The 26229-nt window shown below is 28.9% G+C and overlaps 1 protein-coding gene and 1 pseudogene across 2 annotated transcripts; both read right to left on the bottom strand.

The window, feature by feature from the left end:
* Nucleotides 1-735: 735 nt before the first annotated feature.
* LOC108722066 (uncharacterized) lies at nt 736-1860 on the bottom strand (annotated as a pseudogene).
* Nucleotides 1861-4900: 3040 nt separating this feature from the next.
* LOC108722062 (short-chain dehydrogenase/reductase family 16C member 6) lies at nt 4901-17853 on the bottom strand. 2 transcript variants are annotated; one of them, XM_018446970.1, is made up of 8 exons: nt 17684-17853; nt 9568-9727; nt 7840-7994; nt 7541-7718; nt 6914-7043; nt 6703-6823; nt 5319-5444; nt 4902-5113 (listed from the first exon to the last, which is right to left on the bottom strand). In XM_018446970.1, exons 2-8 carry the CDS (start codon nt 9706-9708, stop codon nt 5044-5046), a joined length of 921 nt encoding a protein of 306 aa, XP_018302472.1. In that variant the 5' UTR covers nt 9709-9727; nt 17684-17853; the 3' UTR covers nt 4902-5043. The 2 variants fall into 2 exon arrangements, with proteins under 2 accessions (XP_018302473.1, XP_018302472.1); XM_018446971.1 differs by lacking the exon at nt 17684-17853 and having other exon boundaries at nt 4901-5113.
* Between the last annotated feature and the right edge of the window lie 8376 nt (nt 17854-26229).

Genomic DNA, 26229 nt, shown 5'->3' with positions numbered 1-26229 from the left:
TATTAATTAATACTCCAGCCACAATGATTATATCATCTACCACGTCTAATAATTCATGATGGATTGAAGAATAAGGTTTCAGAATATTAAATTCTCTTATTCTTCTAATGACTCTTTCTACGTGAATTCTTAAGCTAGCGATACGACGGGTTTCTAGCACTTCATTCTTTGTTAATTTTAAATTATTCGATACACTCGGCGGTCGAATAAGAGTACAGCCTTTCCTTCTTAGAAGATATTCAATATTCTTAAAGCCTCGATCAGCCATGACCGCACAGTTTTCTGGTAGTTTATTTAAGTATTGACTCTGTTCAACGACAGCATCGGACGTTCTTCCACAAAAACCTTCTGATATGAAATTGATCAAACCATCCGTTGACATAGATATTAAGTACTTTAACGTATTACATTTTTTGTATTCAGACCAAGTTATACTTTGATTCATCGCAGACCCAGGCTTCTGAATCTCAATTTCTAAACAATCAATTATTGATTGAACATGACTGTATCGAGCACGGAATGGTAACGGTAAATTTATTTTTAAAGACTGTTTTAAAGGCCAAACTATTAATTGTTTTAAATAATGTGCTAAAATAGGAAGAGTTCTTCGAAAAACAGCACTTGCATTACTAGCACTAACTCCAAATTCATCGCCAAGTCTTGCAAAAGTATCATTTAATTTAATTTTATGAAGTGTTGAGCAAATTTCTTCTGTTGTAATTCCTGTTTCTTGACTTAATAATTTTATTAAAAAGAAAGCATCATTCGGAATACCCAAATACATTTTTGGTTTATTTGTAATAAGTGTCATTTTCAAATTTCTCGCAAATTTGTTCTGTTCATACATATTTTGTTTCACTATCTCTTCGCTTGTTTCTTCGGATGGTAGATATTCATCATCGTCGCAGTCGTTAAGTGATCATCAAGATTACTTGTTATAGTGGTACTGGTTGTCGATGAAGATTGTACCACTTTTTGCTTCTGTTGAATAATGTATTTCTGTTCTGTTGCACAACAAGCATCTTGCTTGCAACGGCTACATTTTGTACGTATTTGCTACGCATTATTTTTCGAACTTGTAATTTTACTTGAACGCCAACGTCCTTGAATTTTGGAGATACATTATTCAAATCACTTTCGATGCTATTATCTTCAATTGATGAAGGATTATCTACAAGTTTATTATAAATATTGTTCAATATTATATTATGTAATTCAACTATATGTAAAATATAATCATCAATCTATAATTACCAATATTGACGTCTGGCTCTTCAGTAACAGGTTCATCTATTATATGTCTACAAGCCTTATCAACCGATTTAGTCTGTAGAATTTCATTCAAACTTTCTATTTTCTAACGCTTTAGAATTCCTGGACGTTCACGTTTTAAATGACAACGTTGTCTGTCGGATTGACAATCAAATATTGTAGGCAATACTCCTTTTCTTAATCGTACAGATGCATTTGGATCAAGCCGTACTCATATAGTTCTCTATATCCTCTTGCAACGGTAAAACGAATTGTGAATTATGTTTTGTTAACTAATTTTAAAAATAATATTTAAACTCTTACGTTAAAATGATCTTCACAGCAAAACATGCTGGTGTTCAATGATATAGACAAAGCATCGTTGCGTCTTGCAATCTCAAACCATTTTTTCCTCATATTTCCTTTTGGCGCCGATTTAAATACCTTTGAAGGCGTGGAAACAGTCGTATTTTTACATAAAGGAACAAAGCACCACTTATAACAACGTTTTTTCGCTATCTTTTGCATGTTTTCACTCATTTTGAAATGTTTGTAAGGCAGCTGTCAAATCTGTACCGAATTATGACGTCACATCATCGACGCCATCATGGCGCGCAAAAATAACCGCGTTTGACATGCTTGTAATTTTTAATACAATAAAAATAACACATTTAATTGTTTTTAATGCATATTGTGATTGTAATAATTGTTTTTAGCATTTCAACTTTCATTTAAAGTGAAAATTAAAAAATCGTGGAAGACCCAATTGTTCAGTAAATAAACAAAATATTTATTTGTTATAAACCAATTGGAATCTCAATGAAACTTTGCATAAATTATTTTTAATACTTAAAGTACTTATACAAAAAAAATTTAGATTTTTTTGTTATCATTTTTCAAATTTTTGCTTAACAATAATAAAAATAATAACAAATACAATAAATAATCTATAAAAATGTGTTGCTCAATAAAAACAGAATATTATAAACACAACTTTCATATGCATATAGTTTGTATAAAGTATAAATATTGATATATGTGTTTTATGCCCTTACAATCTTCTTAAGTCAGATATTATTTGTATTATTAAATACATACTTTATATTATATATTATTGAATTTTACACTATATCAGAATGTAAAATTCAATTTTTCTTGTTTTTTGCGATTTAATCTTTTTCTGCATTACCATGCCGATAAACAGATCCCTGCGGATGAGCATGCCCGTGCCGAAAGGCAACCCAACTTACTGATGTGTAGGTATCGGAAGCACCCTGTACGTGATAGGTACGCTCACCGTACCAATACCGTGGAAGTATTTTGTTATCTGGGCATTATATATTACTGGGCACTATAGCATTACGAGTATGCATACTCTTTTATACAGCATTTATATGTATAATAAAAATGAATTTAGTAATGTACAGTCAGGGCCAAAAAGGTTGCAACACTTTTGTTTCGATGGGTTTTGAAATGCAGCCTAGGCTGCGTTCGGAAACATCACCCGGATGCTCTCGTGTATCATCTTATCCTTGTTTAACATTGGCTGAATAATAAGGATAAAATGATACACGAAGGCACTCAGACGATGTTTCCGAATGTAGCCCTACTCACCGAGCAATCGGTTCTTATTTGTCGATTCATGAATAAGAATCAATTGCTCGGTGAGCAAATTGTATTCCGAAAGCCATCGAAAAAAAAGTGTTGCAACCTTTTTGGCCCTGACCATACGTGTTATCCAAATATAATCACAATTTATATCAATTGTCGATAATATCATCGTTCTTCAATTATCCTTGGACCCCCCTCCCGAATCCAACTGATCAAGAAAATTTATTCAAGGCTGGCTGTCTTTAATTATTGATATCTCATGGAAACAAGGCTTGAATGAATCACAATGCTCAGATGTAAAGATGTTTATGTTATTACTAGATTATGATAAGTCCAGATCCTCATCGATGCTTTGCAGACACCGATGCTTTGACACAGAGCGTGATTGATGAAAAATGGGTGATAAATTAAAAATTCTATAATTCATTTTTCATCAATCAGCTCGATGTCAAAGCGTCAGTGTCTGCATGAGGATCCGGACTAAAGGTTATGGCACATAAAAAAACGTAAATATAGTAATAGACGAAAATAGTAAAATGTTAGCAGTAAACAAACCAACGTTTTGAATTTGTTACTGCTCATGTTATTATCTTTATGGTCTTATTACTTTATTATGATTAGCTGATTTGTTTAGGGCCATATGACGCACAGAAAAACTTAAGCACGACTGTCGCACACTTTCCGTAAAGTTAAGTTAAGATGTGAAATAGGTAACAATTTTTTAACGTTATAGTAGATTAATTTAAAAATTAATTTAAAATTAACAATTTTTTAAAGTTATAGTAGATTAATTTAAAAATTAATTTTCTCGAGATCTTTAAAATATCATTTATTTATTTAAAGTACAAAAATAACAAAAAGCATACAACAAAAAACACAAATTAATAAAATATGTACATTTTTCATAATGAGAACAGAAAGCAAACCTTTCTTTACTATAAATCTCGCTTCGCTAGGAATCATCGATCTTGTCTGATTTTAAATCATTTATGAATAACATTATTTTAATATTTAACTATAAAAAAATTCTTTCTAAAATTTATAAGTTATAGCTCATTCAGCATACGCATTAATACCGTAATACGGCACTTCTTTTTCACAAGTTACTTTCATATAAAATTTTTAATTCACGCCATAGAACTTTGCAAAGTTTGTAAAAATTTTAAAATTTGTATCGGTGCAAACTTTGTAAAAAATCTTATTTTTAAAATTAGATCTTATTTAAACAAACAATCTAAAAAGTAAAGATTTCAAGCATTTTGAGTCATTTTATTATGATCATTTTTAACAAAGTTGCATTCTTTTTAAAATTGCCTATTTTTAGAAGGCAGAGTAAATGATCTCTTAATTTTTTGGCGTAGTATATATTATTATTGATACTTGTCATACTAAAATTCCAACTTTCGTTGCATAAATTTCTTTATGCTATACATATAATATTCATAATTCTTTATCCTCTTTTTCACTTTTCTTTATGTGCATTAAATTAAAGTGCAAAACACAAAAATCTTCTCCAAAACTTATATTATCAAATTGTATTATGTTATTTGTGTATATGCTATTTGTAACATAATTTACATATATATAATTGCATATGTATAAAGACAATAGTTATATTATTAAACGACCATTATACACACCTTATGCTTTATCCTATAATAAATACAAATATTAATAATATATAGACTATCAATATCTGTTAATATAACAACAGCTCAATTCATAATTATAAATACATTATACCAATTTTGTTAATTAATTGAACAGAACAAAACTTTATTGTCCGCGCAACTGACTTATATATTGTGCTGACTTCATTAGAAAGTAATATAATGTTCATAACGACTTCTTTTAACATTGTACAAAAAATTTATTTATTATATTATACCTATCACTATCAGTATAAAACATCTGCATTTGCGCGTTTATATGTATTAATTCTTGACAACGATTGATTAAATTAATTAATAGATAATTATTTCTTATCTTAGAATAACCGAGTAGAGTAGAGAAAGTCGCTTAAATTTTAAAAAGAGAAAGATGTCTTATTTTAAAATAAGTCGACAACCCTGATTTTGTACGACATCTTATAAATAATACAATAGCATACTGGATAATTATATAAAAAAATTTTATTCACATATTTGTTTTTAATCAATCAGAGATGTTTCTTTGCAATTGTTAGCTGTCCGCCTCGACACCGCTATCGCAAAAGTCCACTAAGCAGCGTAACGCATCGTCGGGCAAAAGTCTAAAATTTTATAAAATGTTACTTTTTTTCGTTTCTACTTAGGTATCTAAGATTTTCATTTTTATTAATATTGTCACATTAATTTTTTTTCTCATTAATATTAATTAAATTAAAATATTAAAATACTTTTTTTGTATATTTTCTTCGGAGATAGTATCTTTATACATTATACTATCTATTGTGAATAATTTCGCGATTTATTTACCTTATTAATAAGTTGCATGACAACCAGAATGGAGGCACAGTTCTTTCGCGATAGTTGTTCCTTTGCGCGTGAATTATTTGTGAGACTGCTTGCCCCGGTGAAACCAACGGCATGGTAGACGGGAACCTGTTCAAATTAGAACATTTATTGCCAAGTGACGTAAAGAATTCAATATTTCATAATATTTTATAATCTTATTGGAACGGCTAAAAAGTGTTTAATGTAAGATCTGAAGAGTAAACTGTCACACACAAATAAAATTTTATTTTGCCGTCCCAGTGAAAAATGACAATGGAATTGGCATCGAATCGATATCGATTCGACGTCGAAATCATCAAATCGACGTCGATTCGACATCGATTCCATTGTCATTTCTTAGTGGGATGTATCTTTTGTAGCTCACCTCGCATCCAAAAATCTAATCTGCATGTAAAAAAAGCGTAACTAATTAGCAATATGTAATTGTATATACAGGGTGTTTCCAAATTAAATCGCAAAACTTCGGGAGCGTGTAGAGGAGTAAAAAACTAAGAAAAAAAGTCCTATAGACATATGCTCGTTTTTGCTCCGTTTCAGAGAAATCGAAAAAAAATGTTTACATTTCTTGCCATATCTAGCACCGACATATTTGATTACATTTTCCACTTTCTGTTATGAATTTGTCAGTCGCTCTTTGAAAGCCTTTAACAGTAGATGAATTTTGTCTTTTGCAATATGCCGCGTACGTATTCTAATAGTGAATATGCTGATATGGTTTTTGTATACGGTTTCTGCAACGGTAATGCTTTAAAGGCGTGGCTGCTACAAGAGCCGTGTTTGACAGATGCAATGCTTGTATTGCTGCAAGAGGTGCACATTTCGAACAAAATCTTCATTAAAAAGTTTATAAATAAAATAATTAAAATAATAAATTAAATATATTTTTTTCTTTTTTCGTGATTTCCTGCGAAACAAAGCAAAAAGGAGCATATGTCTATAGGACTTTTTTTCTTAGTTTTTTACTCCTCTACACGCTCCCGAAGTTTTGCCATTTAATTTGGAAACACCCTGTATATGTATATCTATATACATTTGCAACTTAATAGGTCGATATTTATAGTTCTTGTTTCAAGACTTGTTAAGTAATGTTTTAAGATGCTATGGCTCTATGATTAACATCTTCTATACTTTAAAATTTAAAGATAAGAATTGACTATAAGTACCAGCCTTAAACATATCCATCAACTTTTTTGAAAGTAGACAATTTAATTACAAATTTTAATTAGTATTTTTACATAGTAATAGCATATACTTCATATTAATTAAATGTTATGTATAAGTTCCAATTATGTTTATGTAACATTATTGCGTAAACATTGTTTATATAATTTCACTGTGCACTTACTTTATTTTTGGTTTTTTGCAAAGTCCAGTGTCTACCATATACGGATAAATAGTAGTGAATTTGATTAAAGATTTTCCTTTGCTGGATGTCCGTAGTTCTTCGCTGATTGATTCCATAAGCCCTACAATATTTGTGCCAATAACATTAAGAATTTAACATCTCTTTGTGTAAAGAGCAACGTTGAAATCGAATTAAATATAAGATAACTTACCTCTAACTGCAAATTTTGAAGCACAGTAGGGAACTAAATTTGGAATACCACCAATCCCAGCCAGTGACGAAAGCGCAACTACGTGGCCGTGATTTTTTTCGATCATATTTGGTAGAAATGCTTGCAGCATCTAAAAATAGCAAAAACAATAGAATCCAAATACAAGAAATGTATTATGTCAATAGTGAATAATAACTTGTAATAATTTTGAAAAATGATATGTTGCACTGTGTTTAGAAATGGTAGCATCAAATTACTTTATGTTTATTAAGATAAGCTGACAGTTTTAATGTACTAGTATACTAAATACAACCTACTAAGAGCTAGTTATACTATCTTTAGATAAATCCATGTGATAATTTATTTAACAGATATATAAATAAAAGAGTAAAAGACTAAGAGTATGAGTAAAAAGAGAGTAAAAGAGTGAGCTGAAGTTTATTAAAAGATGGAACAACCCAGCTTAAAAATTTTAAGAAATGATTAAAGAAGAGGTAATGTTGCGACTCATAATTAGAACTAGACCAGTAATTGGGACTGTTACCTGGTATATAAAAATTTTTTTATTTTTACATGTATATATACATATTGTATTTAATTAATTTATCAGTCAGTCCTTTAACTTACCCAGAAATGAGCCAGCACGTTAATGTCGAAGATTCGTCTAATTTCGTCACTGGTATGATCGAGAAATGCGTGGCAAGGCATTATACCAGCATTGTTAACTAAAATAGTGACGTTGCCAACTTCCTGCTTGACTCTTTCGGCTACACTGAAGACATGATCTCTGTTCGACACGTCGCATCTGCGAAACAAGATGCGAACATTCCTGAATTTTCCTCGAAAGCTTTTCGATCGGATGTTTCACTATTATGTTTCTCTCAGTTTTATTGCATTTTGTAAAAGAGTAAACGATATAAACGTACTGATATGCGTATGCTGCAGCTGTTCCAGTTTTCTTTATCTCATTTACTGTCTCTTCGTTTGATTCTTGGTTTACATCCCAGCAAACCACTGTTGCGCCTAATGATGCATAACGAAGAGCCAACTCTTTTCCAATACCATGACCAGTACCTGTTATCTGTAAAAACATAGTAACTTATAATATAAAATTATCGTAGTTTTAGCATCTCTCTTTCGCAAATTACTTCATAAAGAATCTTCTTCTAGATATAAATATTAAATTTAATTTATGTCAATTTATAATGTACAAATAAATATATATTAATTGTATCTCATATTTCTAATTTTCTGAAAATTCTCTCCCCAAAAATTAAGTATACATAAAAATTATATTATAGATCAATCTTTTATAATAAATTTAGTAATCACATACATGTATTATATACAGATTGAAAATAAACATATTCTAATTTTTATTCATCTTATAAAAAATTTATAATTTAAAATTATATAAAAAATATTATAAATAATTATGTTACATCTCTCTCTCTTTCAAAACCATATATGTAAGAAATACAACCTCTAGAAATAAATGCTTTAATAAATAATTATTTATAATAATTAATAATTAATGTTTAATGATTTTGCACATTTAATAATAATTTATATACCTTTGCTCTTTCATAAAAATTTTACATTACAGTGTTCTAATTACAGTTGTTCTAATTAGTTTCTGCAGGCCCGGCGACTTGTCTCGTCCGAAGGTGTGGAAATTGTCAATTGGGAGAGAGGAGGAGGTAGCCGGTGAAATTATGAAATTTGAAATTTTTTACTAGTTTAATTATTTGTAATCTGAACAATTGTAAACATGGAGACTTTTCATTGCTCATAAACCATTATAAACTGCTTATAAACTCATTCACCAATTTATCCGGGTTATCGTTAATGTCCTTTGTTTGGATATACAATACGACCAAGTTGTTCAGACACATTTATGTATGCATGCTCGTAGCTATGTTTTTCACCTTCTCGGCGCAGAGAAGGAATGCTCCACTGTGCGCGTCGAGGACGAGATTATTAGTTTAATAATATTGACGATTGAATAGTTTAATAAATTTCGAATTAATTTCGTAAACTCAGGAACAAGGTCTCTCACACTTCCATATTGACAATTTCGCAGCCGTACACAGCACTTTCTCCATGAGTTTAAAAAAATTAAAAGTTGATTTTAAATTCAATTCTTGGATTTCTTGGGTGTGTATTTCCACACAAAACTAAATTTTAAGGTATAGATTGCGCCACAAATCCACATACAACTTGTCGGGCCTGAGTTTCTGAATTGAACGAAATATTGATAAAATCACTGCAGTTTCTAATAAATATACAAAAAATAATTGTCCAATATATAATTTTCAAGATATATTTTTTCTTTCTTCTAATGAATAGATAACCGTCATTTTTATTATCATATTTAAAAATAGATTCATAAAAAATAAATTCTACACAATATTGTATATAAAAATGATTAATATGATTAATTTATTCATTAATAAAAAACACATTATTATAATTATGTTTATGTACGATTTATGTACGTAATCAAAGATTCAAATTAGATGGCTGCGTATGGAAACATCACCCGAGTGCCCTCGTGTATTGTTTTATCCTTGTTGTATTCACCCAATGTTAAATAAAGAAAAGATGACACACGAGGGCACTTGGGCGATATTTTCGAACGCAGCCATACATACCAGAACAATTTCACCAGCCACGCTTTTTTCTTCTGCTGGAACGAAAAATTTATACACGCTTTCGCAAATGTAATATAGAATCTTCAAAATAAGTAGCAAAATGTCCGCGAGGACTAATGCGCCGTTATATGCTTTTACCATGGTTGCTCGCTATTCTAGCCTGCAAAAATAAAATCTTGTTTGATTGAAGAGACATAAAATAACTAGTTTATTCATTTATTCTGACAAATTTTTTTCAGCACAAAAAATTTGTATTTTTTAGAGTAGCATTAAAAAGACTTTATTACAAAAATATTAAAAATAAATTGCCATATTATGCGTCTTTTTATTTATATACGTGTTCAGATTTTTATTTAGGTACATAAAGAATATTTTATTTTATCTTTATTCCTTAGGAAGAATTAATAATATAGTAATATAATAATCATTTTTTCAGTCTTATTAATATGATATAATATAATTTAACTTATTAAATATATACTTTGTTTTGTATACAAAAATAATTTTTTTAAATAATTTATAAATTTATTCAATTTTTTGCACATATTTTTGTAATGAGTTTGACAAAAAGATTTTGATTTTAAGTTTAATCTTGCTCAAAGTATGCAACTGCAATTAGCATTTGAGCAAAACGATATCAACAATTCATCAAAATATGCATCTACGTACATTGTGTTATATAATGCTTGTTGCTGTCTACGATGAGACATCTCAAATACAATAACGAGTGTATTGTGAATCATTTATGTTCTCATGAATAAAACTTCAGCTTATAATTATTTTGTATTGGTTTTTATTTGCGTGTTATTTCTCTTAAGATTGTACTACTATTTATGTCCATTATTTTGAAAGAATGGCCATGTACAGTAACCAGGACTGGGGGGGGGGGGGCATACATTTGAAATACTTTTATTTGAAAAGCTTTTATAAAACAGTTATATTTTTTATTTTGTATTTCTGCGGAGCACATGAAAATATATTGTGTATCTTGTATTTTGTATTCTTGTATCTTGTATTCTTGTAATACTAAGAGAGAGAAGAGAGAGAAAGATTGACAATCAATCTTATTATTTAAATTACAAAATACAAAAAACTTTCGATCTTTCGATTTTAAATACGTAATATGTTTTATTGAAATACGATATACGTTATATACTTGTGCAAATAATGTGCTTCAAATATGGTATATACCCAGTCCTGACAGTAATTTATACAAAATATGTAAATATGACACTGTCAATCAGAGATAACGTGAAAATTGCATGTGTAAATTATGTATTTGTTTTGTTACCAATTACTTAATTTCTTACAAGCAGAAAATATTTTGTTGGATAATGCTCTGATGTCGGGATAATTCTTGAACATTTTTGTGGAAACGTCGCGAAAATATTACATCTAACTTATACTTTTTACTGTGAAAATATTAAGACTAATCAGAAATAATTTAATTTACTAAGAATACTAATCATAAAGTATTATTTTGTTAGATACAAAGAAGATGATTAATACTTTCTTACTGCAGACTTTATATTATAAAATAAGATATATGTATTTGATCTTCTGATTAGAATTGGAAGGAATTAGGTTACTGCGCCAGTTACTGTGTAGGTAACAAGTACTGATTACGTAACACGTTGTGCGTGATAGTTGACAGCGCACGATATGAATGAGATCATTCTTCTTCAGTCGCATCAATAGTTGTAAGCATAAATTAATTTTAATTCAATTTATTCTGTGTTCGATCCTTTTTCTGCAGTTTTTTTCAATTATTAATATTTCTCATCCGTCGAAGAGTACATAATATTTACAACATATGTGAAAAGAAAAACAATAAAATACGTTTATCTTTGTACATATGTATGTACACGAATATATTTTTTATGTATTAATTAAAAAAGTATATGCGTTTATATTCTATCGTTGATTCCGGTAAATTTACGCAATACATAAATATTATTTTTACAATACAAATATTTGCATAATATAATAATTTGTGCCACACACATTACGAAAGTTTTGTACTTATAGTATCACTTATACGTAATAGTACTTTATATCTTAGTTTTACCTTTTAACATTTTTTTCATTCGCTGACAACTAATAAATTGGAGTTTTCATTTTGAGGATGTAAGTTGCTTTGTTTACATATGCTTATCAAGGTGTATACTTCAGTCAAGGTCAACTTTAGATAATCAAATTTGTCATGAATCGAGATCACGTTTTTTCGAATTGACTGCGGAAATGTCGAAAAATGGATTAATCGCACGGTTGCGAACGTTTTAAAACGCCAAGGCCATATGATGGTACGACACGTTTAAGCAACGTCAAAATGCCAATCTTTTGGAATTAACACAGATGTATTTAACAAACGTGTTTTTCGATCATTTGTCGGTAAAAACATCTTTTGCATATCAAGTTAAGCATTTTGTATATATGTGCCTATTTTTTAATACGTATTTCCTTGATTTCCATGCAAGCATTTGCGATTTATATTCATGAAAAAAATCTATATATAGAAGTTAAAATATTAAAAATAATTAGCAGATTTCTTATTTTCCAATCATTTTAGCACGTAATGCTGTAACTTTTGCAATAAATACAAATCGCGTTTTTCTCGTAGAAAAATTATTTGTATTTGTTTGTAATGATAACGATTTATCAACAATACAAACTCTATTCATTTTTACATAGCAAGAAATAACAACTTATATAAGTGAATGTATTTACGATATAACATTTCGTATTAATGTATAAGCTTATTCGTTATGTTTATTTATTTATTGTATTTTTGTTATTAATTAATATATTATGGATTTTCTGTTTTTTTTTCTCATAAATATGTAAAAATATTCAGTTTCACTTTGATTATTTAAGACAATTTTGAAATAAAAACCGATTATGAAAATCGGCTTTAGATTGAATAAGTTTTATATTTACTATCATCAGATATTAATCACATTAGTGATTCATTTCATATTAATCGCATTGGTGATTCATTTCATATTAACCTCTAGACTGCCGGGAAAGCCACTTTTATGGCTTTTGAATGTAGGTTAAAATACCATTTTTAGTGGCATTTTAAATACCAATTATATTAAACATATATATGTGTATGTTGCCCAAAATATATAAAAATATATAAGTATTGAAAAATACAAAATAAGTAAAAAATATAAAAAATATTAGAATTATAAAACAAGAAAAAAGTAAAAAAATACAAAAAATAAGTTTAAGAACCAAACAAAAAGGAAAAGTCAAAAAGGAACTATAAACTTTTTACGTCTATGTCGTTAGTTCTGGGTAATGCTGAATAAAGGAAAGTTCTTTGCATGAGTCTATACGTTTATATTAGGGCTCTAATTTTATTCCGTTTTTCGAAGATACGTGTAAACGTAAAACGTTTATCCGTTTATATTCGCTTTCAAAAAAACGTTTACTTGAAGATAAACGTTTACACGTTTAATTAACATATGCGTTTATATAAAAGAAACATTTTTCCGAATATACGTGTTTTATTATACATTTAAACGAAAATACATTTACATGTATATTTAATATATCCATCTATGAAAAACATCTTTTCGAATATTTTAACGTTTTTTAATAAAATTAAAAATTGAATTTTTTGCATTTTCTCAATTCGTCACACTCCTTAATAAAGGAATAAACGTTTATATAAAAAAAATGAAAATATTCGGAAAAACGATTCTAATAAACGGATATACTAATTATACGTGTAAACGTATTTTCGTTTAAACATATAATAGCAAGCCCTAGTTTATATTCATTTATATTGTTAATATTACATTTTAGGGTTCGAGATTTCCTAAATCTATGCTCAGAATTGAAATCAGCGATATCAAAAACCTTCAAATACACTATTTTTGAGAAAATAAACATTTTTCATATTTGATCGTACGTTCCTTGCCGGGAAAGCCACTTTTGTGGCTTTGCAAAAATTTCGAAATTTTGCGTCATATGTATCCCGAGCAGTACAATTCATTGGCGAAACATTGGTTAAACGTTGGCATACATTGGGGATATGTTGGGCCAATGTTGCGCCGATGAATTGTGCTACTAGGGATGTTACTTTTATAGAAAAATTTTTGAGGAAAAAGAATCATTATTTTAATGAAAAAACGCCGGCAGTCTAAAAGTTAATATTTCACTATCGGTGAAATATTCATTTCTACTTCTCTTCGCGTTTTTATATTTATTACTACTATAAATATAATTTTGTTTCGAAATAATAAAAATGGTTATCTAAATTTTTATCTTATTTCTTAATCATTTTTTTAATACAGATGGAACTCTACTTTTGATTCAGTACTGCAAGTAGTAAAACTTTTGAAAAATGATTCGGGAAAAATTAATCAGTGTCTGCATTATTGCAATTTGCAAAGATTAACAGAAAATGAAATTAAATTCATGGAAAAATATTGTCAGGTACATCTAGATAGTAATATGTAAATTTAGTGAAATGTATCTCACTTTTTTACTTTGATTATGGAACCTTTGGCGCGAGCTTTGGATATAATACAAGGAGAATCAGGGATGTATATGGGATTTTTATTACAGTTCTGAAAACTTTACAAGAAAAAATGGTAAAATTCAACAAAAACGGATTTACCCATTGTCAGGCGCTTATTATAGAAGGTTATTCAAGAAGGTTTAAATAAAAAGTACCTTATTAATTTCATTGATATGTGTTTTGTTATTTTTAAATAATAATTTTACTATTTATAGTTTGATAGATATTTTTATAGAAAATATCTCATTCTATATTTTTTCTTGTACATCGCACTTTCTCACAAGGGAAGACTCTGGAGTGACCCTCACCGATTTCAATGAAACTTGACAGGATTGAAAAGTGTGTTCCCCTGAATAAAAATCACCCCTCATTTGAACGTAGACGGTCTACCGTTTCCAAGATATTTCAAGTTAATAACGACATTTCCTTTAGAGTTTATTAGAACATTCATACTCGAGTATTTGTAGCGCAGTGGATATGATAACAATTTTTTTTATTATTTTAATGCAATATTCATAATAAACTTTGTATACTATCGCTTGATACGAAATATTACCGTCTGCTCGATATGAAATGTTATAATTATGTATTTGATACAAAGTGTTATTAGAAACATTTAAAAAATGACTACAAAAAATGTAAACAGAGCGGATTGTCAACAAAACATTCGAGAGTTTTCATTACTACGCTACAAATACTTGATTATGAACGTTCTAATAAACTCTATTTAATTAAATTAAAAGAAATGTCGTTGTCAACATTAATATTATTTATTTAATATTTATTTAATAAAATATTTCGGAAACAGTAGACCGTCTACGCCCAAATGGGGGGTGATTTTTATTTAGGGGGAAACACACTCTACAATCCTGCCAAGTTTCATTCAAATCGGTGAGGGTCATTTCGAAGCCTCCCCTTGTCAGAATCTTTCACCGCGATACAATTCAATGCATGTTATAAGAATATAAGGTATTTCATTGCGCATAATGATCGGCAGACTAAATCAGAACAACCAATCAAATGCTTGTCCTAAATCAGAATAACCAATCAAATGCTTATCCTAAAATTTAGGACAATGCTTTAATTGGTCAAATAGCATGTTGAAGACGACTGTGCATTCTTGGGAATAAAATACCTCATACCATGATTCAATGTATGTCTCAGACATCTATATAATGTGGTAGAAGAATAAACAAACTTCCTGTATCTATATTTTCTACATCATCCATAATTAAAAGATCATTTAAATTATGAAATTTTTAAAAACATAAAATTAGTTAATTTATGGTTATATATCAATTGTTCACATTACTAATTGTCTGATGTAAAATAATATAATCTCATTGATAAAGCAGTGAAAAATTATTAGGAACCGGCTGATGTGAGTGATGTGTGCAATTGAATTGTGTGCAAGTGCTCTGCTCCCATTAATTTAAATCAATTTTAGATTCTCGACATTATTCAAGGATAAGAACTTAATTATCGCAATTATTGTTTGCATCTGGAATTCAAATTAAACTGGGTAGACGGAAAAAAAAAGAAACAAGCTAAAACTTATTTAGAAGAATTATTCGGTATTAAATCTACTGAAAGTTCTCCAGTTAGTGAAGAATTCAGCGATCAAGATGATTTTTTCATTTTAACCATCGAATCTGTACAAAAAGAATTGTACCATTTTTTTAAATCCAATAGTTCCAATGTTAAATAATTATGACCAAATAAAAACATTCTTCATTAAATATAACACGGCACTCCCAAGTAGTGCCTGTCGAACGAATGTTCAGCGTTGGTGATTCCGTAGTAACACTATGCAAAGAAAGAATTTACACGATGATACAATCGAATATCAAATACTGTTAAAAATTAATAAGAATTTTTATTGATATTTTGGATTATTGCTGGAATTGCAACTTTTATCCGAATATAAAATGAAGAATTTTTTTGTAAAAAATAATGTATAGTATACGTGTATTTCATAATCATATCCATATTTCTTTTTTTTTTTAAATAAAATTGTATAACATATAAACATAAACTAATCTTTTTCGTTAATTGTCCTGAGCTGCATTACTCAGATGACTCTATGTATCATTCTTGTTTGGGAACAACAAAGGTAAAACCATATATGGAGGAAGTCGGGTAATGTTTCTGAACACACCCCTAGTGGTATTGATGTTACTCGTGACGTTCTGCTGAAAATTCTGATGAAAAAAAAAAACTTAAAAGTAACTTAAAAGTAACTAAAAGTTACTTTTTCAGGAACTGTAACGAATTACTTTTCAGAGTCAATAACTTGTAACGGTAATTAATTACTTTTTGAGAGAAAAAAATTTTAACTATAATTAATTACTTTTACAAAGTAACTTTCCCATCTCTGATCCTTTTCATGATGTCAATAAATTTTATGTTTTGTTATGATACATTTTATTATATATAATTATTATTATACAAAACGGTGCTATTCTGTCAAATTCTTGGAACTTCTTTTCAAGAATTTTTCAAATTATTGATATATTCGAAAATGCAATTGTCGAATATGTATTGAACAATTATTGTCCATCAGAGCAGTATTTTTAAATGAATATTTCAATTTGGTCGGGACAGTAATGAATCGGAAGATTATCTTTCTATTAGCTAACTGATTTAGTTCGTTGATTTCTAAATGTCACCATCTGCTTAGGAACGATTAGTTAGGAAGAAAATCTTCCCTCTCACCCTTTCTCTCTCTCTCTCTCTCTCTCTCTCTCTCTCTCTCTCTCGTCACACGTCTTTCGTATAAATTTATTTTCAAAAAATGATTGTGCTGCTTTTTTAAATAATTTTCTGTTTCTCATTTAAATAATATTCAATTTTAGAATTACAATTAAATTTCTGAATGCCAGACATAAAAATTCTGTGTATTATATTAGGAAGAGAATCTTTTTATTACTATATTGTGGAAAATTCGGAATATTGATGAAGTTCCAAAAACTATAAAAAAATTTAAAGTAATTCGATGAAATGTGTGATTAAATGATATAAATATAAGGTTTTCTTTTTTTATAACCGCATAATCAGACGAATATCGAGAAGTATTATTAAATTGATATTACATTTTCAGAGTAAAATAAAAAATTATTAAAATAAGATATTTTGTAAGATTTTTAAAATTTCTTAATCTTTGAAAGATTAAACATCTTAATCTCTTAATCTTTGAAAAATATGAAACTGTTTCTAGTTGCAAAAATTTTATTTTATTTATATATACTTCTAGTCCATCTATACATTTTCAGATTTATTAAAGATGGAGAGAGATCACCGATTATTATAAAAAAAATAATATCATAAGAATGCAAAAACGCAAATATGAGTGCCAAATTCAAAATCTGCTAAAATTAATCGGAAAATATAAAATTAACTTTTTGTCTTATATAATTTTACATCTATAATTTTACAATTTTACATTTATAGGAATAGAAAAAGAAAAGTAAATTTTTTCAAAATAGATAGGTTTCAACATTCTATTTGAACAAATTGTCATTGATCAATAAAAAATCAAATAAAAAAATCAATTTAAATCGTGTACAATTCTATTTGATTACTCACCCTTGTTAGTGAGAATCTTTTTTTAAATTCGCCACAATGCACTAACGCGAATAAATTTCGATGTCGAGTTACGAACCGTCGCCGTTCACATACGGATCGCGACTAACTAACCGCGGCTATAGCGCTTCTCTGACCGCTACCAACATACAAATTTTCCGTTACTACCACGGTTACAATAGCAAGCTGGCACAGCGCGAGCGCGTGTATCAGACGTTACCAACATTTGACTATAAGACGACCGCAACCATTATCAGAGTGCAGTAGAAACAGCTATTAAAGCAAGTCGTGTCTGGGTGGGTGGCCGTTTGTACTTCCGCCAGTGTATTGCCGTAGAGCTAGAGCAACCTAGAGTCCAAGTAGAATTATTACAGCCGGTAGCGTAACATGTGTAAGAGTGAAGAGAAACCGAAGTCGTGACAGTATTTCAGAGTATTTTTTCGTGTCTCGAATGTTGTCTGAAATCGCGACCGTCGAGATAGTCACGAGCGATTTCCCAGTATATTCACGAACAATGTAATCCATCTGAAAGAGAGAAAAAGAGAGAGAGAAAATTTGCCAATTTTTTTACTCAATCCTAGCTAGAAAACAAAACGGATTACAACTGTTCGTGAATTTACAAGAAAATTATGCAACTATATTTCGACTACAGTCTCAATGTTTTAGGCAACATTCAAGACACAAAATTTTTCCTATAATCTATGATCGTGTTGCCAAAAATAAATATAATCAGATATGAAATATGGTTTTTTTAATGTTCACTTCAATCAACGTAGATTAACTTTAATCTTTTGGTTTAACTTACTCTTTATTTTTTCTAATGTTAAGAATTAGAAAAAAATAAACAGTAAATTAAACCAATATTGAAATTAGTATTACATTGGATGGAACTGGGTCTAAGAAATAAACAATTTTAAGGATACCTTCAAAAGCCTGTTGACCTTGACATGAAGGCATAAAAGTTCGTATCACGGATGAAAGTGAGATTGAGTAAAATGCTGCGCCAGATGCTGCAGAAGCTCATTAAATGAGTTCAGCACACAAGCATATCAGAAAGTGCTCGATCAATGATTTTTTAATATGATTGGTTCTTGCCTTTAGTTTTTCGCTGAATCTAACAAAAATGAATCATAATAAAAAACTACTAAGCGTCACTGAGCTAATGTAGCATTCAGGAGCATTTGTTGGTCTCACTTTCATCTGTGATACATAAGCCTGTTATAATGATTTGGTACCTATCTGGTCGAAGGAGACTTCCTCTCACTTGTAAAACATTCTACAGCAACGTCGAACGTCTATATGGTTTATATATACATCACGAACAGGTTTTTAAAGATGATTAATCTTTAAAATCGATTATAAGTTCTTTAAAAAATACATTCCAAGTGTATTCTATATTTATTATTAATGAATTATTGATGATTTAAAAATGAATTTATTAATACTAAATTAGAAAAATTTGACTATGTAATTAGAATTATATATAAAGTTTAAGTATTTAGTTTGTTGTGTTCAAAGAAGTAATATTAAATTTAATTAAGATATTTTCTTTTATATTATCAAAATATAATATAATATTGATTAAATTTATGACAGTTTAAACATAACTCGAGTTATATTAATAATTCTTTAAATAATAATGTAGTGTGTATAAATTTTCTCAATAATAATAAAATGATAACATCAAAAATAATATGTAAAAAAATGTAGAAGAATATATAATAGTTTAATTAATTAGCATAATTTATACATTTGGCAAGAGCAGTTTGCGATATAATATCAGTCTTTCGGCCATTTTTTAACAAATAATCCGAAATGTCAATATACAAGTTGCATTTTACATAAAAATAGGCAAAGCGAAACATATTCTTCGTGACATAAAGAAATTTTATGAAAAGAATTTTTAACATGTTTTACATTAGCAACTTATGACATTTTAACTTTATAATTCTTTATTGCTGAATAAAATCCAGTTTGAAAAGTAAACATAAATATGCACAAGCAAATTACTATATATTTTCATTTTATTAAGTGTTTTTATTGTACATTTATTGTTATGTTTAAACTATCATATGTTCTTTTTATCGACATATTGCTTTTGTGTCTTTGATAATACTTAAATAGTACTAATGATTTTATTTATTTAAGATTCATTTTTATTTAATTACATTTTTAAGTTACACTTCTTGTAATGCAGCGGGAGTATCATAAGAATGTTTCATGATTTCTCTTCACGCTAATTATACTTTATAATAAAGTTTTTATTATAATCATATTATTATTAACGAAGATACAAAGCATGATTCGGAGAATAAAACGCTACTTTTATTATTGAAAAAAAAAAAAAAAAATTTATTCTGCCATTGTAAAACCTGTTTTTTAATCTCCGATCAAGCTCTAACGATATCAATGTCAATAATATGTTTTATATAATGATAATTATTATAATAAATAAATTCTCAAAATGCAAATTTAAAATAAATGTTATTAATAATCCCCCCAAATTCCCCAACTTAAAAAGTCTCGGTAGTCTAAAGACTTAGGACGCTCGCACGGAATGCAAGAGATCCGGGTTCGACTCCCGGCCGAGGCATTATTTTTCGCAATAAGTTTTATTACAGTTTTTAAGTTGGGGAATTTGGGGGGATTATTAATATTTTCAGATTTGATTGCGTTGAAAGTCCGACAACCATATCGGCACGCAATTATCATTTCTGAAATTAATTCATTTAAATGAATTTACAATAGTTCAACATCTTAACGTTCTGACCGTTATGGCGCTTCTTAATTTAAAATTAAAATAAATGTTATCAATTATTTTTTATATCACACCTTTACATGTACGTGCGTGATGAAAAATTCTATCTTGCTGTCTAATATTTAGATGTTCAATAAGGATGTGTAAACTTCAAGAAGAATTTTTTGTTATTTCTTAAAAATAATTTTTGAAATTCCATTTATTATTATAAAGTCCTTAATTTTGTATTCCAACTTGAATATATGCTTTATATAATAACTTGTAAAATTAGAATTTATAATTTTTAAATAAGGCTCAAATGTCAATGACAAGCATTAATTTTTATCACGTTATCAAGAGCATGAAAAAAAACTTAAGTGTTTTTTTTTTGTAAACTCTGATAATTTATCGGTTATTTTAAACTTTTGAGCTGTATTCTGAACTATCTTAAAGTTAAAATCATAGACAGATAATATTCCATTTTATATCTATGCATAAAATATTTTCCAATAAAAGCAATTTAATGTATATATGTATACGAGTATATAATTGAAAAATACTCTTAAGAGGATGCTAAAGCCGTCTGTATTACCGACTAAATTATATAATTTTTGTATGACAAATATTTTTTTCTGTTCCACAGATTCGAAAATCCTTTTTCAGGATTAAAATATAAGCATTAATAAGTGTTTATGAAGTGGAGTTTATACTAAGAACGACCAAAAATTTCGAAATTGATATATTTTTTACCATTACTTGTAACAAGGCGTCTCAAGTTGTCAAGTTGTGACAACATTTGCTTGTACGAAAATTTTGCAACCTATACTTACGAAATAGTAATCCACAAACACGTAGTTTGCACGAACAAATAACGTCGAGTTCTTAGAATTAGACTTAGACGCTTTATCGCGACGAATTTGTTATACAAAAATTGACACGAATGTGCGACTGCGTGTATCATAAATTGCGTGAGATATTGGTGTAGTAGTATAAAGATATGTCGATGTACTGGAAAAACAGCTATATCTCTAGTGACTTTGTCGGAGTTCGAGCTTTTAGGATCCCCTTAACAAATATTTCACTGTGAGCTTTGTTTTGAAAATTTTACACACTCGAAAAAGAGATTCTTTTCTACGTGCAAGTTGCCGATATAAAAAAAGTAAGATTTTTTTAAGGACGCTCACTTTATTTGGGACAATAAAATCTTGATCTTGATATCCTTGAGTTGTCTTGAGGTACGTTTTGCGAAAGATAATTTGACACGAATAAAATCAAATGGCAAACAAAATTTTTTATTGTGTAGTCGCATCATCACGGGATAAAAAATTACTGCGCTCTACAACATTCGCCGTTCTCTTTTTTATTATTTATATAAATTTTCAGTACTGATAGAGTATATCCGAACACGGCCTTAATACAAAACACGGAAGACATTTAAAATATATGAAATATAGTGACAAAATAAAATGAGAACATAAAATACAATAGATAGCGTAATAAGAAATATAAAAAGTGAAAAAGATTTGACCACATCGATAACAAGCAACAATTTATGTGAGAGACGACAAACAAAAACAGCAAAAATCTCTCATGAAAATCTTCTTCATGAAAAAATATACATTAGCAAAAAATATACTTAATATTCTTAAAAAATATACTCGTTGCGCGAAACGCTACCGCCTGATGACCGCTCCTGACATTTAACAAATATTTTATATTTAGGGTCAACGATAAATTACTCACATTTGATATAATAAGATATGTCATGAACTATTATGATAAAATAACACAAAGTAATAACATTTCACACAAGTGTCATAACATGAAACGTTAAGTGACATGTATCGTGTGCATCTGCGCGCGCGCGCGCGCGTGTGTGTGTGTGTGTGGAGAGTCTATCTTTTGGATGCTGACTCTAATCAATGTAATGAGCCATAGGTCTATCATAATAAGTTATATTCGTCTTGTGCAAAAGATAACAGAATAATACTTTCGCCTTCATTGGACAAACAACAGCGATTAAGTATGTGTATATTTGCATCGTAAGTACAATCAAAATCATAATTTTCAGGTTGGTTTCTATAAGACCAGAATCAGATTATGCATCGAAGATTGAGATTGAAGATTGAAGATTGAAATTTGACTAATGAGGACAAATTTTAGCTCCTATTGTTTTGATTGGTCAAATTTCAATCTTTCAATCTTTCAATCTTCAATCTCAATCTTCAATGCGTAGTCTGATTCCAGCCTTACAGACAATATGTGTGCTTTAGACTGGCATTCATTTCATAGTCGATTCTTATATTTAAGATTATTTGAAGTACTATCTTAAGAAATCATGAACCAATTAAAGAGTATTAGTATCTTAAGACATTACTTATTAAGGAGATCTTCTAAGAACAGACTACTAATACCACCCTTAAAACCTTTAAAGTTTCAATGACCTCTAATTTTGTTTGCCGATTATTATGAGCAAGTTAATTGATATATTATTTCTTCCGAAACAGTTTACAAATTGATAAATTGTAATAACGCATGCATGTATTATAAGATAGTACATTTATATATGCATTGTAATTCGATTAAACATTTTGATGCTATATTTACTCTCCTATAGGAAAGAAAGAGTTATATCGCACAACCAAGCTCGGGGCAGTGCTCCAATTTATTGATTCCCTTCGGTCGTAACATTTATCGATCCAAAAGCATACATTAAGTCTTTCATACAAGCAAACCTCCGAATAGAATGGGATTTTTCTGTCGACGTGCCTTTATCCGTCTGTAGAATGATAAATATCACGATAGCAGCGCGCGTCACTTACAAATTAATATTACATACAACATTCCTTACATCTACACTTTTTGAAAAAAAATTGCGAGAAATAGGAGAATTATTCAATCACTCCTTTAAAAAAATTTTCAGAAGAGAGGCATTGTATTTTTTATCTTTATAGTAGAAAGCTAAAGAAAAGAGATACTAATACAACAATTAAGAAGTATTGAAATATCACGTACGTGGACTTGTAACATAATATAATACTGACGTATTAATTAGAAATTAATATTATAATTATAATACTTGTTTGATGAATGAATAATAACTAGTAAGTATTTGTTTCTTCTTGTCCAAGCAAGTAACGCGTTTACTTACGAGCTTTTGAGACTGGAGCGTCAAAGTATCAAGGACACCACAGCTTTACGAAAATGTAGGAATTAAGTAATTTTATCCCGTCTGCAGTGGGATTTTATAAAAGAAACAGTAGATAGCAATTATCGTTGTTAACAGTACACATTCTTGGCTTTCTTATCAAGCTATGATTAAAAACATTAATATATTTGTCATTGATAAGATGCTACTAATATTTTATCAGTATACATATTTCTAAATTTAGTCAAAGTCGTGTAAAAAGAATTACATTCATTGGAGTGGAAAGCGAAAGAAAGGCTAGATTAGAGAGTTTAAAGATCATAAGATACTGAGTAAAAATTTAATAAATGTGATCTTGTCTTCAGAGAACGGTCGCACTTTACACGCTCAGTGAAACATTTGTGCGAAGTTAAATTACTATTAAACTTCTTTTTCTAATGCTTTTTAATATTTTTAAATGCTTATTAAGAAATATTACGTATATTTCTTGTATAATAATACTGACGCTGTTTCACGATATTATACAAAGTATTATAATGTAAAAAATAAAAGTAAGTAGATAATCTTGAACTTCAATAATTTTTATTGACTTATGTTTGTGTTATCAGTAACTTTTATAATGACATGCAGAGTCAAAAGTTCTATTCGGATTAGTTTGAGAGTTTAGGATTACAGTCACAGAAAATGTATAAACTAAAGCGATTTATTTCAATAGGAAAAAAGTGCCGATAAACTGCTTTAATCAAGAACTAGTGCTAGACTGGTCGTTGACTCGGAAGTTTGAAGGATCCGGAATCGAACTTGAGAGAAAAAAAAATCATAACTGTAATCTGTTGATTTGATTTTAATGGGCTTGATACGAATAACAATTGAAAGCTGCACAACGTTTACAAACACATCGTATTATATTTCGATATGATTTTGCTAATCATAATCGAGCTGCTCGAAATAGATTTGAACTAATCTAAAGATGAATCTGATGAACAGTCTAGAACTTGTAGTAACGAGAAATATTCGAGTAAATTCACAGAACAAGATCTCTTCAAAATGCGTTAAATTGTAAAACGATGAATAGAAGTAGTGTACAGTTGAATAATGATTCAACTATATGCTACTTCTATTCATAACTTTTTAAGACAAATTTCACATCGATTAGAGGAAAATTAAACTTTAAATTATATTGATGAATTAAATTTGAGGGAAAAGTTGAATTATTATACAATTGAACTGAAGAAACACATTGGATTATATGACGTACTTTCCGCTATATTGTGGATTACTGATTTGACAGTGCGGTGCCCTTGCAACGTGTGTTCGTTGACGCGTTCGATCAATTTACACTTTATATAAAAGTTGTAAAAGAAGGAAGTCAGTTATAGAACAGTTGTTAACTCACGGTCTATGTAATATATCAATCGAAACGGATGGCAGTCCATTGACCGTTCCCTGTTGTTTCTATGAATAGTGAAATCGATATAGGGTTCATGAACTCTTGCAAACAACGAAGGCAAGTTCTCGGATGAGGACGACACGGGATTAATCGTGTTCAGAAGGTGAAGGATGATCATTGACGCTTGCCAGAAGAAAAAAGAATAGGGAGTGATTATTATAATGATTTCTGGATATTTTCGTCTCATAAACAATTTTAACGCGTAATATCTTCGAGTTATGTAGAAAGATATAAGTTCATGGACATTCAACAAATTTAAAATTAGATATAATATAAAGTTATTTAAAAACACAGGTTTTTGCTCAGAAAGAATTTAACTGTATATTTTTATCTCTAAATTAATTGGATCTAAGAGAACAATAGGTATATGTATACATATATTATTTATAAATGTATATAAATAGTATATGAAATATATATTAGATAGACTATTATATGATATATTAGACAGACATCAATTTACACATATGTAATATAAATTATAGAAGATGAAAAAGTAATTATAGCTGTATTAAATATATAATCACGCAAAAACTGTAATGCCAACGTTAATAAAACATGTTTTCATTTTCCATTGAACGATAATTTTTCGGCATAGTTTTACAATATTAGTTTTAGTAATAAAAATTATAGTTATTATATGAAAATTTTACTTTAAAAATTATTACACTATATTAATTTAGTTTGAAACAGCAAATGGATAATTTAGTAAGAAAATTATTATAGTATGATGTTAAAATGATTAATTCTTAAATTTGCTTTATTTAAAGAATCAATTATTTATAAAATAGTTACATTAAAAACTGTTATATTACTACATTAAATAGTAGATATTATATTAATAATAGTTTATATTAACAATATAATTTTCATATTTCAATATCCTCATGGGCCAAACTACCTTTTTTAGCGAAATAATTCAAACAAAATAAATATTTTCGCAAGTGAGTGACGAAGTTTATGCTGAAAATGCTATCTCTAAAGAGAAATAAGAACGAAGGACCATTAGCTCAGTTGATCAGAGCGTCGCACTATTTATATGATGAAAGTCGTGGGTTCAATTCCCTCTCATGATTCATGTTATATCTGTTTTAGTGAAATATGCAAAACAAATATGTTACTATTTTCGTAAATTAATTGTAAAATGAAATGGAAAATGTTGTCAGAAAGAGATACTGCAGAAGAGGCCCATTAGCTCAGTTGGTTAGAGCGTC

Source organism: Mycetomoellerius zeteki, unplaced genomic scaffold (assembly GCF_001594055.1).
Source record: "Mycetomoellerius zeteki isolate Tzet28-1 unplaced genomic scaffold, Tzet1.0 scaffold192, whole genome shotgun sequence".
NCBI classification, from domain to species: Eukaryota; Metazoa; Arthropoda; class Insecta; order Hymenoptera; family Formicidae; genus Mycetomoellerius; species Mycetomoellerius zeteki.
The sequence above is the reverse complement of the archived record's forward strand: the minus strand, read 5'-3'. Positions and strand labels throughout refer to the sequence as shown.

Coding starts and splice junctions, on each gene's coding strand:
- LOC108722062 (XM_018446970.1), bottom strand. CDS start 9,708: ATGGTAAAAGCATATAACGGCGCATTAGTCCTCGCGGACATTTTGCTA. Junction 7,719..7,839: donor GCTGCAGCATACGCATATCA/GTACGTTTATAT, acceptor CTTGTTTCGCAG/ATGCGACGTGTCGAACAGAG. Junction 6,824..6,913: donor TTCAAAATTTGCAGTTAGAG/GTAAGTTATCTT, acceptor CAAATATTGTAG/GGCTTATGGAATCAATCAGC.